The 16,511-nt window shown below is 44.1% G+C and overlaps 1 protein-coding gene across 1 annotated transcript in view; it reads right to left on the bottom strand.

The window, feature by feature from the left end:
* Nucleotides 1-461: 461 nt before the first annotated feature.
* LOC139913741 (PH and SEC7 domain-containing protein 1) overlaps nucleotides 462-16,511 on the bottom strand; it is a 39,302-nt gene continuing 23,252 nt past the window's right edge. Inside the window, exons 8-14 of the mRNA XM_078290840.1 lie at nucleotides 14,307-14,350; nucleotides 9,246-9,439; nucleotides 8,820-8,890; nucleotides 6,978-7,135; nucleotides 5,735-5,879; nucleotides 4,972-5,115; nucleotides 462-4,789 (exon numbers count right to left, since the gene is read on the bottom strand). Coding sequence (XP_078146966.1) covers nucleotides 4,523-4,789; nucleotides 4,972-5,115; nucleotides 5,735-5,879; nucleotides 6,978-7,135; nucleotides 8,820-8,890; nucleotides 9,246-9,439; nucleotides 14,307-14,350 — 1,023 coding nt within the window. The 3' untranslated portion in view covers nucleotides 462-4,522. The remainder of the gene's footprint in view (nucleotides 4,790-4,971; nucleotides 5,116-5,734; nucleotides 5,880-6,977; nucleotides 7,136-8,819; nucleotides 8,891-9,245; nucleotides 9,440-14,306; nucleotides 14,351-16,511) is intronic.

Raw genomic sequence — 16,511 nt, 5'->3', positions numbered from 1 at the left:
TTCAAGTCTGTCACAACTGCACCAATGATTTTTTCTTTTTTTAAATTTATTTATTTTACACATTACTACCAGCAGCAGTATTTGCTTGAATCAGCTACTTTTAATCTCATGTTACATTTCAGATGGCCCTGGTCCTGGCAAGCCCTACTTAGTCCAACTCGGCCTACTATTAATAAAATAAAATTAACTTATATTAATTAAAAACTGAAAGAAGAAAAAAGTTATGTATATAGTATTCTCTCTCTCTTGATCTTATCACTTCTCCTCTCTCTTCCTCTATTCTTGCCTCTATTCTTGATTCTTCAGGACTCTCAAGGCAAATAGATCATTTCCTCATCGTTAAAGTGAAAGTGTACTTCTAGGAAGGCACAATAGGCTATACAGACTTTAAAATGTCTCCAAGTAATTGATTCCATGTGTTATATATGGGTTATATTCCACAAAATGATGTACAGACACAGTTAACCTTTCAAAACACTTTTATTTTTTTATCTTCTATGCCTCCCAAAATGAGAAGCTCACAAACAACATTTCCTTGGTGAGTTTTAACAAGGCAGTGACACATGTAGCCTATGTATAGCATAAAATGAACATTGCCTCACCTGCACCAGTCTAAAAACACTGAAATGGATCAGACCCCTACATGTAAAAGTTTTGTATGAGCTGGCTTGATTCTCTAAAACACATCAGCATAAAACAGCATTAAATATAGCCATTTCCTTCATTCATATTGATAGAAATAAAAAAAATGACCATGACCTCAAGGACAAAAACTGTTGAGCTACCTTATATAATAACCTTTCATTTAATACTCTAAACTTAATATAAATGAAAGCAGACCATAATATCTCATGCTTTATATACATGTCACATTCAGAAATGAGGCAGGAGTGGGTGGACCTTAACAACCGAAACGATAACAGTACAGATGCAGAGAATGGTTTGCCCAAATGGCTGCAGGCGTGCGCTGCCGCTATAACACCAGTTGTTCTCTCTCTGGTGTACCTCTGTGAGCGCAGGGTGACTTTCATTTCAGCATCACAGAGCCGTCACCAGGGGAACCAGCCATTTCCATGCAAACCAGTGCCATGGAGATCCTGCAGCTGCTCTTTGATGTCAGAGGGTGGAGGCAACGAATGGAGAGTTGTGGGGAGGGGAGGGGACCTTGGAGACTTCGACGAGGTGGAGGCTCCAGAGAACCGCCTTCCTTTCATACTATGGCAGATAATCACAGTCTGGGATGCAGCTATGATACAGTATGTCTGCCTCGCTCTCTGTGGCCTAGCTAGATCACCACATGCATGTATAGAGGCTGGTTCTTAAGACGAACAGACTGTGCGAGAGATTAAGTCGTCGCTCTCATTCAGCAGTTGATTTCATTTTCAGTTACACGATCACTTTAAAAAAAAAAAAAAAAAAATCTAATTTCAATGCAGAGCCGAGGAACTCATTACCCTTCGCCTCAGCAGGCCGTGAATGGCACTCAGCATGAGACTGGCTGCTATTTGACAGTTTGGCCACATTATAAACAGCAGAGTCAAACACTATCAATAAATACACAGCTGTAATGTCAAGTTACATAACAGGCAAAAGGTACAGTATGTCAGTTTTGGCAACAATATGCACATACTTTTAACCGATGATGGCAACTTTTCAAAAACCACCAGGTTGAAAAGTGATACCAGTGAAATGACTGAAGGGTGGGAAAAAGAAAGAAGAGAAACAAGAGGAGGGATGAGAGAGAGGAAGTGCAGAAAGGGCAGACAAGAATAGCAGAGGATGAGATGACATATGGATGAAAATAAACTGATATGAGGCAAGAAAACAATCGAGAGGCAAACACCATGCTATAGTTAAGCCTGAATATTCAATCATCGGTTCTAAAAACTGTACAAAATTCAAACTACGCATACTGAGTTAACAACATGGGGACAGACACGGCTGGGTGGAGGCTGCTAATGTTGTAACTTCACACACTGGCTAGAATGTTCTCTACAGCCGTGTGAAAGAGGCTCCTTTGAACAGCCAGCGTAGTCACAGCATGCATACAATGACATTCACATACCCTACAGCAAGCTAGACATGTCAACAAACAGCATTCACACACACACACACACACACACACACACACACAGAATTGACACCCACAGTTTGCACAAACGAGTCTCATCTCATAGCCCTGCAATGCCCATCCTCAAGTGAACGGGTGCTGCCATGCATGTGCACTCGCTGCAGGTGTGGCAGGTGTTGTTATGGCTGAAAAAGTAACTGAATGTCGACAGCGCTCCCTGCTGGTAGGATGCTGGCACTGCAGCTGTTCAAGGTGTAATTTTCAAGCCCAAGTAGAAGATGGCTCTATACATCAATAACGAAACATTACTGAACAGAAGGCATGTTATGAGGTGGATATGGTTGCCCTTTTCCATTCCAAAAATCCCAATTTCCAAACATCATGAGCTTCATTATTTAACCCAGTGCTTGCACCCCCTTCCCCAGTAGTTTTACTATCACATTGTCTTTCTTTCAGATTCCACACATTTTACATGAATTTGACAACAGCAACGACCCTGATCCAGATTAATCATGCTATTAGGTCGTACAATACCATGCACTCTCTTTGGAATACTTCCCACAGTAGCTGAAATCCCCATATGAATTAGTTTCTTATACTCCCACGTGGCTTAATCCTTTCATAAATATCCTTGATCGCTTGCCGTTCTTTGATACATACATAGGCATTCATATAATATTCATATTGTGCTGCTGGCTTTGTTACCTTTTCCGTAGACATGACCATGTAAGGAAAAAAACAACAACAACATGATAATCATGTAGCGCTTTTGGGACTTTGAGTACAAGGAATGTCAACTCTACGTGTACTTTATGCATTTTCACAATAGTGTGTTGAATATATTGTAAATATACTGTCATATATCATACAATATAAGCATACAGCAGGTGGTGAGTTATATACAACATATCCTGTATGTTTACAATGAATATGGATAACATATTCCTTTACATTTTCGATATCATATTTCATCGTACACTTGACATACATTACACAGGAGGAGTAGGTTCAACATCAACAAACAACTGTAAAATACTGTAAAAATATTGAAAAAACAAGAACATTCAGGGTCTGCCTGGTGAGTGTTAAAATAGGGCTTATAAATGAGAGGCTATAAGTACACACAGAGATTACACATGTGGGATATGGCTGAACACCAGCATGAGGAAAAAGGACTATACAACCCCCAGAAAACATGTTGCAGCTCTCCGTCTCGCCGTCAAAGAAGCAAAAGGCCTAAAAGAAGCTGTGCTGGATGCAGGCATGCGGATCACTTGAGAAAACAACATTCAGCCAAGAAGAAGAAAGAGAACAGAAGCACACCACAGGACAGGAGCGAAAGCAACTGGATAAGAGAACATCTGTTCAAGTGGAGCAAAAAAGATGGTTGTCTCTCTTGCCGAGATGCAGTAAGTATTGAGTTACATTGTCGCGTACCAGGAGTATTGTGAACTTACTTACTACTACTGATCTCACTGGCTCTAACTGGCCGTCAGCGGCTGGAGAAAAGAGGAGAGCCACAGAAAGACGCCTCCTCTCTGAGATCAGATGCAGAGAGGAGGCAGAGGGAGGAGCGGTACCATCTCCTGCCCTCACCCAAGATGCATTGTGTACTGCAGCCATGCCCTCAGCGCTCATCCAATATGTGTCGCACACTGTCAGTCCGCATTCACTTATATTCAGCTCGATACCACCACTGGCCTTTAGTGAAATGAGTCCAGGAGCTTCGAATGCTGTAATGTCAGGCTCCTGCGTGGAATGTGAGCACACCTTGGTGATGTGGCAAAAAAGGAAGTGCAATGTAATGGCTCTGTAAGACCTGGTGATGCATTAGAAGTCTAGTAACTATTACAGCACTTCAAATCAGAGTGGCGGTAGCAATTCAACGGAAATCAAATGATCAGTCATCTGAGACGTGATGTTTCAAATGCGTAAACATGTTTGGTCCCAAAACAGAGTAAAAGGTCAAGAAAAAGGTGGGAGGGTTTGGCGGGAGGGAGAGGTGTCTTGAAAGAAGAAAAGGAAAAAAGGAAAGGATGCTGGATGTAGGTCCCTGTATGGTGCCCTGTTCGTTCCAAGAGCACCCTCTTTCTCTTACTGCACAGTACTGTACAGCATGCTGCCACACCCAGCGCACCTTCTCAATGACACCTCATCTCCGCAGATCTGTGACCTCTCCACCGTTCCTCCCGCCTCCTGCCCCAACATCCTTGCTGGTATTGGCCAGCCACCATGCCAGTCACAGGATCTGCACCTCCTCTATTGGACGAGAAGATTGGGGTGCCGGGTAGGGCGTCATGGTTGGGGGAGGGCGTGGGGTAGACCCTCACCGCCGTTCCCCCTTCAAGCAGAGCTCCGAACCCTCCTGGATCTCAAATAAAAACCTGTGCAGGGAGACAGCCTGCCGCTGGCAGTGCAACGCCGTGCCGCTCCCGGCGCCCCCGCCCCGTCTCACTTCTTGACGGCCTGTCGGTAGCTGTGTCTCTGACCTTCCTGCCGTGGCTTGCTGCTGCTGCAGCCGCTGGCCCTGCTGCTGTTGCCCCCGTCCCTGGTGCTGCTGGCCTGGCTGGCCTGGCTGCTGTCCTGCAGCGTGGGGCTGGAGTGGGCCCTCTGCAGCCCATTGTCCTCCAGCAGCTGTGACTCAAACTCAGACAGGTCGTCCTCACCGCTTCGGATTTTGGCCCGCAGCAGCATGGCGTAGGTCCCATACCGCGTTTTCTATAAAGGGAAGTGTGGGTGTGTGTGTGGAGGGGGAGGGGACATGAAGAGAGAGAGAGAGAAGAAGAAATTTAGGAGGGAGCTGCAGTACTATCATAATGACTTAATGCTTGACTGACTTTCCCATTTATTTCTTTTCCTGTGAGTCCTTTGAAGCTCCCAGACGGAGGAGTCCAGCTTACCTCAAACTCCAGATACTCGTCCCGCTGGCGGTACTCGTCCAGCTCGCGCCCTTTCACCTTGCGGTCAGGAGGATAGGAGCGCAGCTCAGCCAGTTCAGTGGAGATGGCACGGAATCGAGCTTCATGGGATTTGACTTGCTCCTCCTGCAAGCACAGAGTCAGGGAGAACCATCATCAGGGAGATGAAGGCAATCATAAACACCTGCCTGCTTTTCCCTCCATTTTTGAACTTTTTGCTTGTTTTTTTCCTCACTGCATTACCTACTTTACACATAACGACACACTATTGTTTATGTTGTTGTTATGGAGTAACATATCCTCTACTGTAGGGCTTCAATATTAATAACTTGAATAATGTTCAATATTGCTTTCTTGTATTGAATCCAGTGCCACGATTGCTAGTGTTCATCTTTTTTGCTGAATGTCTTTCCAAATACAGTTGATATAGTAGATTGACTGATGAGACACAAGGACGGAAAGGACCACACCGGTAGACATGAGGAACACTAGTGATCCATTTCATCAACGTTGAAGTTAATATTTGGAGTGTTTGTTTATGAAATTTTAATTATAATAACTACTGATTAAATCATGGAAAAAATAGGTGAAAAAGGCTGTACAATACTGATCAATATTGAGATTTAGCTTGCTCCAAGGGATTTGACTGGGTCTTGGTCTTGACTCAGACTTGTCTAAGGCCAGGCTCAGCCTATTCCTGGACTCAACTGAGATGATCTGGTCTCTGACTCTAAGGTCATGATACCTCAGACAGTTTTGACATGGTCCCTGGCAGCAGCGGCCGGCTGAACTTCTTCTGGGAGCCGATGGCTGCTGGGAAGGGAGGGGCTGAGAACATGGCTGCCACTGTGTTGATCCGCGTGATCCAAGATTGCATCTGCTCCGCATTCCTACACGCCCACACATGCATGCACAGTTTGTACACACACACACACACACACACACACACACAAATAGATACACGCACACACAAATGCATATACAAACACACACAAACAATTACAAACATAACCCCACCTCCCAACACACACACACAAACACACACACACACACACACACACACACACACACACACACACACAGAATGCTTATCAGTTACCCTCCATGGTATGCACACATTGGCACATAGCTAGCTTACAACATCAAAGGGATAATCATCAGAGAACGCAGCCTTGCTGTTGACAAAGAAATAATTTCGCAGCCAATTAATACATGAGAAAAGGGCCTGTTATACACTAACAGACCCATTAGGGGCCCATGAGAATAATCAGATTGAATCAGACAGCCTTGCTCCAAGTCCCTGGAGAGAGAGAGCGAGAGAGAGAGAGAGCAAGAGAGAGAGAGGAAGAGAGAGAGAGAGAGAGAGAGAGAGAGAGAGAGAGAGAGAGAGGGGTGCAGTATCTGGGACAAATGCAAGCTGCAACTGGAGCAGAGAGCCTGTCCTCCTGGGGGCTGGAACATGTGGCCACTCATGTGCCACTTCCTGGATCCTGGTAACATACACACCTCCACCCTGCTCTTAACGCACACTATACATCCTCTACATCGTTTTACATACATTTACATATACACACACACATGGCCACACATATTGGCACCCATGCAAACACAAACACCTGCCCTTCGCTACTGTTGCTGCATGAAAGATCAGCTGCGATTGGCCAGCCAGAGAAGCTAGTCTGGACAGAGACTAGGAGTCAGAAAAGGAAACATGGCTTAAGCAGTGACCTTGCAAAGTCAAGATAAGACGAGGTTTCATCTCTGCTGGGCAATTCAGCAGAGGTGCAGGATTAAGGTCCTTTCTTCAGATGGGATAAGGTCTGCTGCTGATGCTGTGCTGCCTCACACCCATTATGTGCACTGGGTGTGTGTACACATACTGTAGGTGTGGGTGAATGCATGTGTGTGTGTTTGTGTGTCCATTCTACAATTTTATATATATGATTCCAACTCAGTGACAGGGATAAAATGGAGTGAAAGGGACTCACGGTGCCTGGAAGAGATAGACCCTCCAGTCAGCGGTGCGCAGGTAGAAAACGTTGGGCCTCTTGCTGTAGTCTGAAGCCTTCATGGCCAGAGAGTGATGGATGGACACAGCGTTCTTCAGATCCTCATCAGATAACTGCTTATCAGGCCTGTACTCCCCCTGGCATGACCAAATAAATGAGAAATGAAAGCAATGATTGACACCAGGGGGTCTTAACTGTTATTAAAGCAGGCAAGCTGACTAAGAATATATTATTTGAGAAGAGGCAGGAGGGACGGAGGATTACACACAAATATTAACACCTGTGAGCAACCAGTACAACCAGTTTACTATCTTGGGCATCCTGACAACAGTTGCTGTGGGAGGAGAGAGCCTGTCTTGTTCCCTTCCCTCATCCATATGGGGTGATTTGAGCGGTGAAGGTATAGGATGCCAACCCCCCTTTGGCAAACAACAACTGATAACACACGTCCAGACCTTTCCCACAACCCCTTTGTTAAATCGGAGCACGCTGATGACTGATCATGATGTAGATCGTGAGTAGTTCTGCCCACACCAGGAATTTAAGACTTACGATTTAAGATCAGGGATGGGACAATATTCTTATCTCACAATATGATTCAATATGCGATATGGGGTTCATGATTCGATACAACCACAATACGATGTAATAAATAGTTCAATCACAAGAAAGTATGACTGTGCAGAATTATGTTTATTTCTGAGCCACAAATCTTTCTAGTAATGGCACTGGCTTGCTAGAATGTAAACAACAAGTTAAAAATGTCATTACAAAGTGCAGATAATATAATTTGGATGGAGAGTTTGTGAAATTGTGATGGGACAGCCATCTCATTTGTGATTACTACAGCAGAATAAAATGTAGCTAATGTGGTGTTACGTTTTTCTGCCCCACAATATGTATTGTCATATTTTTGTATTACGATATATTGAATTTCGATATATCGTCCCATCCTTGTACTTAAGATGCTTACTCCTTAACTGGAAATCTACTACTACTACTACTACTACTACCAATAATAATACTACTACCAATAATAATACTAATGACAATAACGTGGTAAATCTGACCGGCACATCTAAGCTACTCTCTCAGTAGTACATCATCTGCAACCTTGCAGGAACAACTTATTCTCAAGTAGGGGGCTTTGTTTTCACCCTCAGCGAGCCTCTGATCTGAGCTGACATATCCGGAGTTGGACCAGAGCACACAGCCATGGTGTCGCCACGGGAACGTCGCTGGGTGGGAGCCTTGTTTCTGCCTAACCGGAGTAAGTGCAACAGTGGCCAGGGATACTGGCAGAGCCTTTGCCTCGCCAAGGCCAGGACCACCGCTCCATATGGGCCCTCTGCACCGTGCCAGGGTCTGACTGGCTGGCCCGGGCACACTCGACTCACAACAGGCACATTATGTCATAGCGCTTTTTCGATATGTAAACAGGAAACGGGAGCCACCCAGCCACCTCCTTGGACAGGTTGCTTGATGAGTGTTTCTTTTTATATTATTTTTCCCCTGATATTCTCATTTTTATGGTGTATGGTGCTATGGTGTATTCTGTTTGATTTCGGCAATGTTTGTGATTATGTATGAGCAGGTGACACGATAGTAAAAAACATTCAGCAACTATCTTTTGCTTTCAACAACGGGATGTTTCTGAGGATGCAGTCACCTGTAGTTTTGACAGGTTGAATAATGAATATCAAGTAGCAATTGCTTTCCAAATTGCTTTCCATAGCTTGGAATGGAATCCTTTGTATTTTTCTGAGTACAAGTCTGTGTACATATAGTATATACTGTATAGTATGAGTGTGAGTGGCCCACCTTTTGCAGATAGAGAATCAGCCCCTTTAGGATGGCATAGAAGGTTTTCCACCCTCTCTTCCCTCTCGGTGCTGTGAACAGGAGAAAAGTGACAATGAGTGTGGCTGCAGTTATGGACACAGATCAAATATCATGTTCTTGTAAAGAATCTGCTGTAATTTACAGTGTTCTGATTTTTAGATGTATAATGGTAGTATAGTGTTAGTGATAACATACACGCTATACATAGCATGATAGTATTGGGCATGGGTGCAGTAGTATTGGACATGTGTAATATTGAAATGACGCTCAAATCTTAGTTCAAACAAGATGGACTGTATACCATTGCACTTGCTGTCATGCAGCATTGCCATAATAATGACATTTTTCACATGACGAAAGAAGTTGACGAAAGAAGCTTGGTAAATGAGAGGGTCTGAAGCGTACTTCTCTTGCCGTCCGAGTCGGCGTGGACTTTGCGGACCAGGAACCCGTTCTTGTACAGCAGCGCTCCAGAGGGCTGGTCCACTTCCGACAGGGGCTTCCCACTGCTGCCCACCCGCTTCATGGATCTGGAGGCGTTGGAGTCGCACAGGCTGTCCCCGAGCTCTGAAAACGATTTCCGCAGCTCTTCCTCGTCGCTATGGAGACAAAAAAACAGATTCCATGGTGATCAACACTTATGTGTCATGCCTCATTAGCAACGCGCATCAACACATCATCATTCGTCCTGTCCATTTGCCTCTCACTCTGCCTGTTACACAAGGAACAGCACAGGACAAGAGGCACAGAGATTTCACACAAAGCCCTACTTGCTGGGGAACTTTCATTTCAAACACATGAGTAATATTGTTATCTAGTGCTGGTGTCTTGGCAGAGCTTTCGCAGCGCAAAGTATTTACAAAGCTTCATGTGCCTGGGGGAAACCTGAGTGAATGAAACTACGTCTTCAAAGCCTTAATTGTGTGTTTTCCTCTCTCACTCTCCCCTGCCATCTCTTTGTGCTTTCCTCCTGTTCTCCTGAGGAACGGTCCACTCTCCTTGATCAAAACGCACCACAGTAAGAGAGTGACACCATCGATCTTGTTCCAGCTTTGAGGTGAAAAACAGGGGCATCTTTGCCACCGGGGACCGCTCCTCTCATAGATAAACTGCAGACGTGTCACCGTTTCTTAGCCTCCCTCTCGATGCTCATGAAAAGCACTTTAGAAGTGAGAAAGTCACCCCTCCTCCCTCCAAAAAAATGGGGCTTCACAAACCCATCAGGGAAGGCAGAGAGGAGAGGAGCATTATGCCAAGTCAGCTTATACTTGAACCCGAAGCGCTGGCATGTGACTACATGTCCCAGAATACAGTTGATCCACACTCCGTTCCTTATTAAATTTTAGGTCTAAGAGTCGTGGCTGGGATTTGAAGTTTTGTGCAGGGTGAGCATTCCTCATTGTAGACAGGCCTTGAGGAGCAATCTTTGAAAATGAGGATTTTAATGAGTTACTGAGTACTGGCTGTCTGACCTCAGCTTTATTACTGACTAACTGCTCCCACATCAACTGTGTGCCTGTGCCTGCGTGTGTTTGTGTGCGTGTATTACCCGGAAAACATGTCTCTCTGTGCTTGTATCACCTAACGGCCTATTCAATAAAGTGAACAGCATACTCAAAAGGTTGTTTAGAAAATGAAATAGTAAAAGTGAGAGAGAAAACAGATTTGCATTTTATTTGGATGATAAGCAATACTTATTACAGAGCAGTGATGATAACAATCTCCAAATAATGCTTTACTGTGTATGCTTTAGTGTTTTAGAGGGATTTGGCACATTAGGAGCAGATAGATGCCTCATGGCTATAACAACAAGCGTCTGTACATCTGCCCGGCGAGGTAAAATGGCAATTCCACTTGTTACCTCACCAGGCGGCACCCATGTAAAAGTTCAGCCTGAAAATAGAAAAATGGCTGGATGCCGAACCCCCCTGAGACCACGCTATGAGTAACCAACAGTACATAACAGCAGTTAACCCCATGCAGGAGCCAGAGAGAGAGAGAGAGAGGCAGAGACAGAGCCAATGAGCATGTAGCCTGTTGCCTGGTAACTGCTGGCCTGCCTGAATCCCATTCTACACAGAGACAAAGTAGAGGAGCTGGAGAGTGGGGGGATGGATGGAGGAGAGATAGAGAAGTGAGGAGACAGAGAGAGGGGGGAGAAAACAAAGCCAGAAAAAGACAAAGCTGATCCTTCTCAGATGGTAGAACATTATCAACAGAGGATGGGTGAGAGGAGAGGAGAGGAGAGGAGAGGAAAGGAGAGGAAAGGAAAGGAAAGGAAAGGAGAGGAGAGGAAAGGAAAGGAAAGGCAAGAAGAGGAAAGGAAAAGAAAGGAAAGGAAAGGAAAGGAAAGGAAAGGAGGGAATGGAGAGAGATGACAAGAAAGAAGACAAGAGGACAGTACAAGAGTACAGGAGAAGAGGAGAGGAGAGGAGAGGAGAGGAGGATGTGGTAGCGATGCAGCGGAGGGAGGGATGGGTGAACAGGTTGGCTAGTTGTAAAAAGGTGCATGCTGGGCGCTTTGTGCTGATGTTGCTGCACCAGTAGCCAGTGGAGACTCATCTGCTCTGTCTCACCTGTGTCACTGGCTCATTGTAACAATGGCAAAACACTTTAATTCAAGTGAAAGAGGACATCAATCCATCCATCCATCCATCCATACACTCATGCATCCAATGTACACACTGCAAAGCATTTCCTCATTCACTGAAACAGCAAGTTAAATTTTTTTTTAAACATTCAGTTTTTTTTAAGAGAGAAGAGAAGAAGCATTTAATCCTTGAAATGATGACCGCCATTGGAATTACAGCCAACCCTGATTACTATGAAAGTGCTGTACTCTATAATCTATAATGCACAGACTTCATAAGCATTTCTGCTGTTTAACGTCATGTTAATACAAACCGATGGAAGACATTCTGCTCTATAGGTGAGAGGTGGCGGCAGCAGACAATAGGAAGACAGGATGATTAGAGCCATTGAGGGAGGAAGAGAGAGGGATTAGCAGAATAAAGGGAATAATAGAGCAGATGGGCCTCGTCTCTCCCGCTCCCTCGCTCATTTCATGTACAGCATGCTTCTTTATCCTTCTCCACCTTCCTCTCATACTATCCTATCATGATGTTACTTTGTCTGCCATTTTCAGCCTGTCCCAAACATCCTTCCTTTCTGTTTTTGTTCAGAAATCTGTATCTTCCTGTATCTCTGACTTGTTGAGTCTCTCTCTCTCTCTCTCTCTCTCCCCCTCTCTCTCTCTCTCTCTTCCCTCTCTCTCTCTCTCTCTCTCTCTCTCTCTCTCTCTCTCTCTCTCTCTCTGTGGTATGGAAGGGAGGGGTGCACGATGCCCACCCTCGTCTCTCTGAACCCCCAGAGCTCCTCTCCACCCCCGCTCCTGAATGAGGAAGGATGCGTGTGTGTGTGTGTGTGTGTGTGTGTGTGCGTGTGTATGTGTGAGTGAAGAACATGTGGGTGCATCCAACTGCACTGTTGAGAGTGGCCATGTGCGTGTCTGTCTCTGTGGGGGTGTGAAATAACATCTATCGCTGTGTTTTTCATCAGAGCACAAAAACACACGCACACGCGCGCGCACACACACACACACCTATAATCAGATGTACATGCCAGATTTCACATGGACAATATGTATTAATGTATTCATGGCAAGGTGTTTGTGTGTCTAGAAAAATCACACCTCTATCCCTGGCCTTTTCTATATTGCAAGGTGGTGGGGAGAGTTTTTTTTAAAGCCTCAATCTGGGAGTAAATTAGTAAATCAATGCTGAGTAGGCCTATATATAGAATAGAATAGAATAGAATAGAATAGAATAGAATAGAACCTAGGATGGAAAATCATCTTTGGCCTCACCCCAGGCACAACGAAAAACAGGGTTAAAAACAAGAACATGGTCAGTGCAAAACAGTACAGTGCATGAAATCACAGATGACAGTAAGTGCAATTATAGTGATTCATCTACGTGCACACACATAAACTCTTGACCCCCTGATGCAAAATGTCTTTGCACTTTTCATATCCCGCTGCGATTAAAAATGCAGAGCTTTTTTGCTCAAACGCACTGATGGCGAATGTTTACTAACAGTGCAAGCCTGAAGACAAAAATGCACGTTAAGAACTCAGTCAATGAGTTTGGAAGTGGAAAAATGTCTTGAATGTGATAAAATATGCATAAACTAAGCGAGTAGTGGTGTGAAAGTGGTGGCACGGGTGGCGCTGTACTCAAACCAACTAAATCCAGATTGGGGCCTCAAAGCAAAAATCCACCACAGACAGAATTCACATAATGCTACTCCTATGATTGGACAGCTAAATTATTATTTGTGAACATGAGCAACTCTCTGCCAAAGCCAGAAACCAGAGATCCACGGCCCTAATCTGTGAATCAGTGTTTCACTTTGTTTTGAGCTGGATTTTTCCCCGTGCATTTCGGCAGAGATGCTGGACGGCAAGGTGTTTGTGTGTCTAAAAACAACATCTCTATCTGTCCTTGGGCTCTTGTGTGGTGCGTGGCGGCGGTGGCAGTGTTTAAATAGCGGTGTATATGTCAGTGGAGATGTTTGAACTGGATTGCCTGCCTCTCTGTGGATCTCCTCCTCGATCTGTTCCTCTGACCAGTTTTTTCAGCTGCTCCGGGAGCGCTGCTGCTATTTTTGGAAAGGTAGTAGGAGGCTGTGGTCACACCTTTGTACCGGATGCAGGTATAGAGCCCTTTAAATGGAGTTCTCTCTGTCTTTCTCTCTCTCTTTCTCTCTTTTGTCTCTCTATGTTTCTATGTACAGAGGCACACACGTGTATATATATACGTAGAAGTGTATTTCCCGTGTATGTTTGTGCGTGTGTGTATAGCGTGTGTATGTGTGTTCGCGCTGAGAGAATTCAGGGAGGAAAGAGCAATGCGGTAGCTACGGAGTCGTATCCATGGTGCCGTAACTATGGCAACAAAGCTTGGAAAGCCAGCGACTTAATTGGCATCTCTGAGGCACTCTGGAACTGCGATCCAGAATAGCAACCCTTGACACACTAATGTTTCCGTCACATGCCAGACAACACTCACGTCATTAATGAGGATGCTAACAAGTTAATCAATATCCTCCATTGTACACATCTGTGCCCTTTAAGAGAATCTGTGTGTGTGTGTGTGTGTGTGTGTATACGTGTGTTTGAAAGACTGAGTGAATCAGAAGACAAAAAACCGAGAAACAGAAACAGAGATAGAGATAAAAACGAGAGAGAGAGAGAGAGAGAGAGAGAGACAGAGAGAGATAGATAGAGAGAGACAGAGAGAGAGATAGAGAGAGACAGAGAGAGAGATAGATAGAGAGAGAGACAGAGAGATAGAGAGAGAGAGAGAGAGAGCGAGAGAGAGAGCGAGAGAGGGAGATGGAGTTTGTGTGTATGTATTGTATATGAGATGTATGATATCAACTGAGAGTCAATGTTAAATTACTTACAGCGTCCATTGAAGCTTCTGATTCTTGATTGAGTTGTACAGGGCCTGTGGAGGAAAACCAGAATAGCACATCTTTAGATAATAATGACAAATAGCACACGGCTTCAGCTGAGTTCAGTAGGTGATTTGTTCAAATTTAACGGGGGGGGGGGGCAGGTATATTGTGGTTTTCTGTGAAACCTTTATAGTCAGCAAGCTGGTTTCATTCAATAATTTGTGCTCACAGGAGGAATGCCATCCTCTTTCAGCCCACTAAAATTGTCCTCAGCCTGAGCTTACCTCGCTCTCTCAGCCAATCAATCCATCAATCATCCAATCAGTCAACCACCAGTCCATCAGTTACAGAGCCATTATCAATCGAGCAACCAGCCAATCAATGGGCAGATGAACAAATCAATCAACCAATGAATAATTTAGACTTTGTCGTAAATTCAATGACCCTCGTGGAGCAAAATTAAGTTATAGCATTGATGCACGAGGACTATGGGAAAAATTAATTGAAACAAGAGGAAACAATGCAAAACATAACAAAACAAAAGACATGAGCAAGGTACATACTTGTCCCCCACTTGTCTACCCATCCAAACCACATATTTTGAGACTATCAGTGAATGAATAGGACATTAGCTGTGTTGGCTTTTACATATTTGTCTATCTACTGTCAACAGACTGTAAACGGTTAGATAAAATAACACTGTAACAGCCATTAAGAGAGACTTGTAGTATCACTAGCAAGTTAGCTGTCCCCCTGAAAAAGTCAATGTATAGCTAGGGTCTACCGTATGTAAGATGAATTTACAATCTGAGGAAATCTAGGTCTGTCATGTGAGGCCGTCATTTAGCCTAATGTTTAGAATTAGAGTGGGGTATTGTGCATGTTTTTTCAAAACCTTATTGCTATTACTTTTATAATCAACCCAATAAAAATGAATCCTAAAGAATAACACAGCAGGGAAGAAAAGGAATAAGGGATTTAATGAGGAAGCTCTCTGTGTCTGTTTCTACAGCAGGCTGTAGAGGCACGGCACATTTGGCTTTAAGCGCCACAAAATCTGTAGTGACAGTTGAGCCATTTAGACACTTTTCATTCAAATCCACCCCCCCACCCCCACCCCCCTGCCCGAGTGACAATGGGATATGCCAGTTGAATGTGATATAGCAACTCTGCTTAGCAGCGGGTCTGCAGCAGTGGAGCGGGGAGAGAGGAGAGAGCATTAAGCCGTCACACTGTGGCGTTCAGATACAGATCAAGGCAGGGGATGCTGCTGACGGACAGCTGTGACAGTTGAGGTGATTGAAAGGACACTCGTGGGCAGTTCATCGCCACTTCATTCACCTCTATATTCCTCGTAGACCAATACTGTACAGTCTCTCTCTCTTTCTCACCATGGCCATAATTGCCATCTGGGGAGAGAGACCTCATCTATTGCTAAAAACCGATCTCTTCCTTAGTACGCTCCCTCTAATGTTGATGGTTTTCTCTTGAATTCTGCTGATTTTAAACTTCTGACCTGCTCTGAATGTGATATTGTTGCATTGTGGCTTTTAGTGAAATGAAATTGGATTTATAATGGGTTTGATGCAGTGTGTCTAATCAGGTTAATTTCCTAAGTTCTCTTTGAAACTGGGCCTAATCAAAAATACTTGAATTCCAGAGCGTCGTGAATATTCATGACCAGCCAGCCTAGACCATTATAATTTTGGATCTGGTTTCCATAGGCTCTATATACGTATGTATTCTGTAAAATCTGAGGACTCAAACTGTGTTCCAAGCTTAGGCTGCTCATAAATATTAATAATCAGGACAGAAATACTGCTAGTCTTCCCGGGATGCCAGAGTTGGCCAGTTTTAAAGTGAGGCTTTTTGACGAACCACTTTTGAAGCATAAATCTGGTCAAAATCAAATCCTCACAGTGAATTTGTAAGGCATAAAAGTGCACTGATCTGCTACTGCAAGAAGAGACACAGATTCTAAAGATCATAAAGTGGATATGAAGAAAACTCTTTGAATAAATCAAAAGATCAGGCAATACAACAAAGCTAAGAGCCTTCTCTAGCGTGTAAGTAACCTTACACTCTAACCAAAAATGAGGACATGTGTTCTTCATTTAAAAGTAATGATGGTTTTGATGGTGGTACACAGCATTAGTTTTTACTTTTGAAAGACCTGACAAGTTTTTCTTGCTATTTATGCCTCTGCGTGTA

The sequence above is a fragment of the Centroberyx gerrardi genome, chromosome 20 (genome assembly GCF_048128805.1).
Source record: "Centroberyx gerrardi isolate f3 chromosome 20, fCenGer3.hap1.cur.20231027, whole genome shotgun sequence".
Taxonomy (NCBI): domain Eukaryota; kingdom Metazoa; phylum Chordata; class Actinopteri; order Beryciformes; family Berycidae; genus Centroberyx; species Centroberyx gerrardi.
This window is presented reverse-complemented; position numbering and strand designations above follow the sequence as displayed.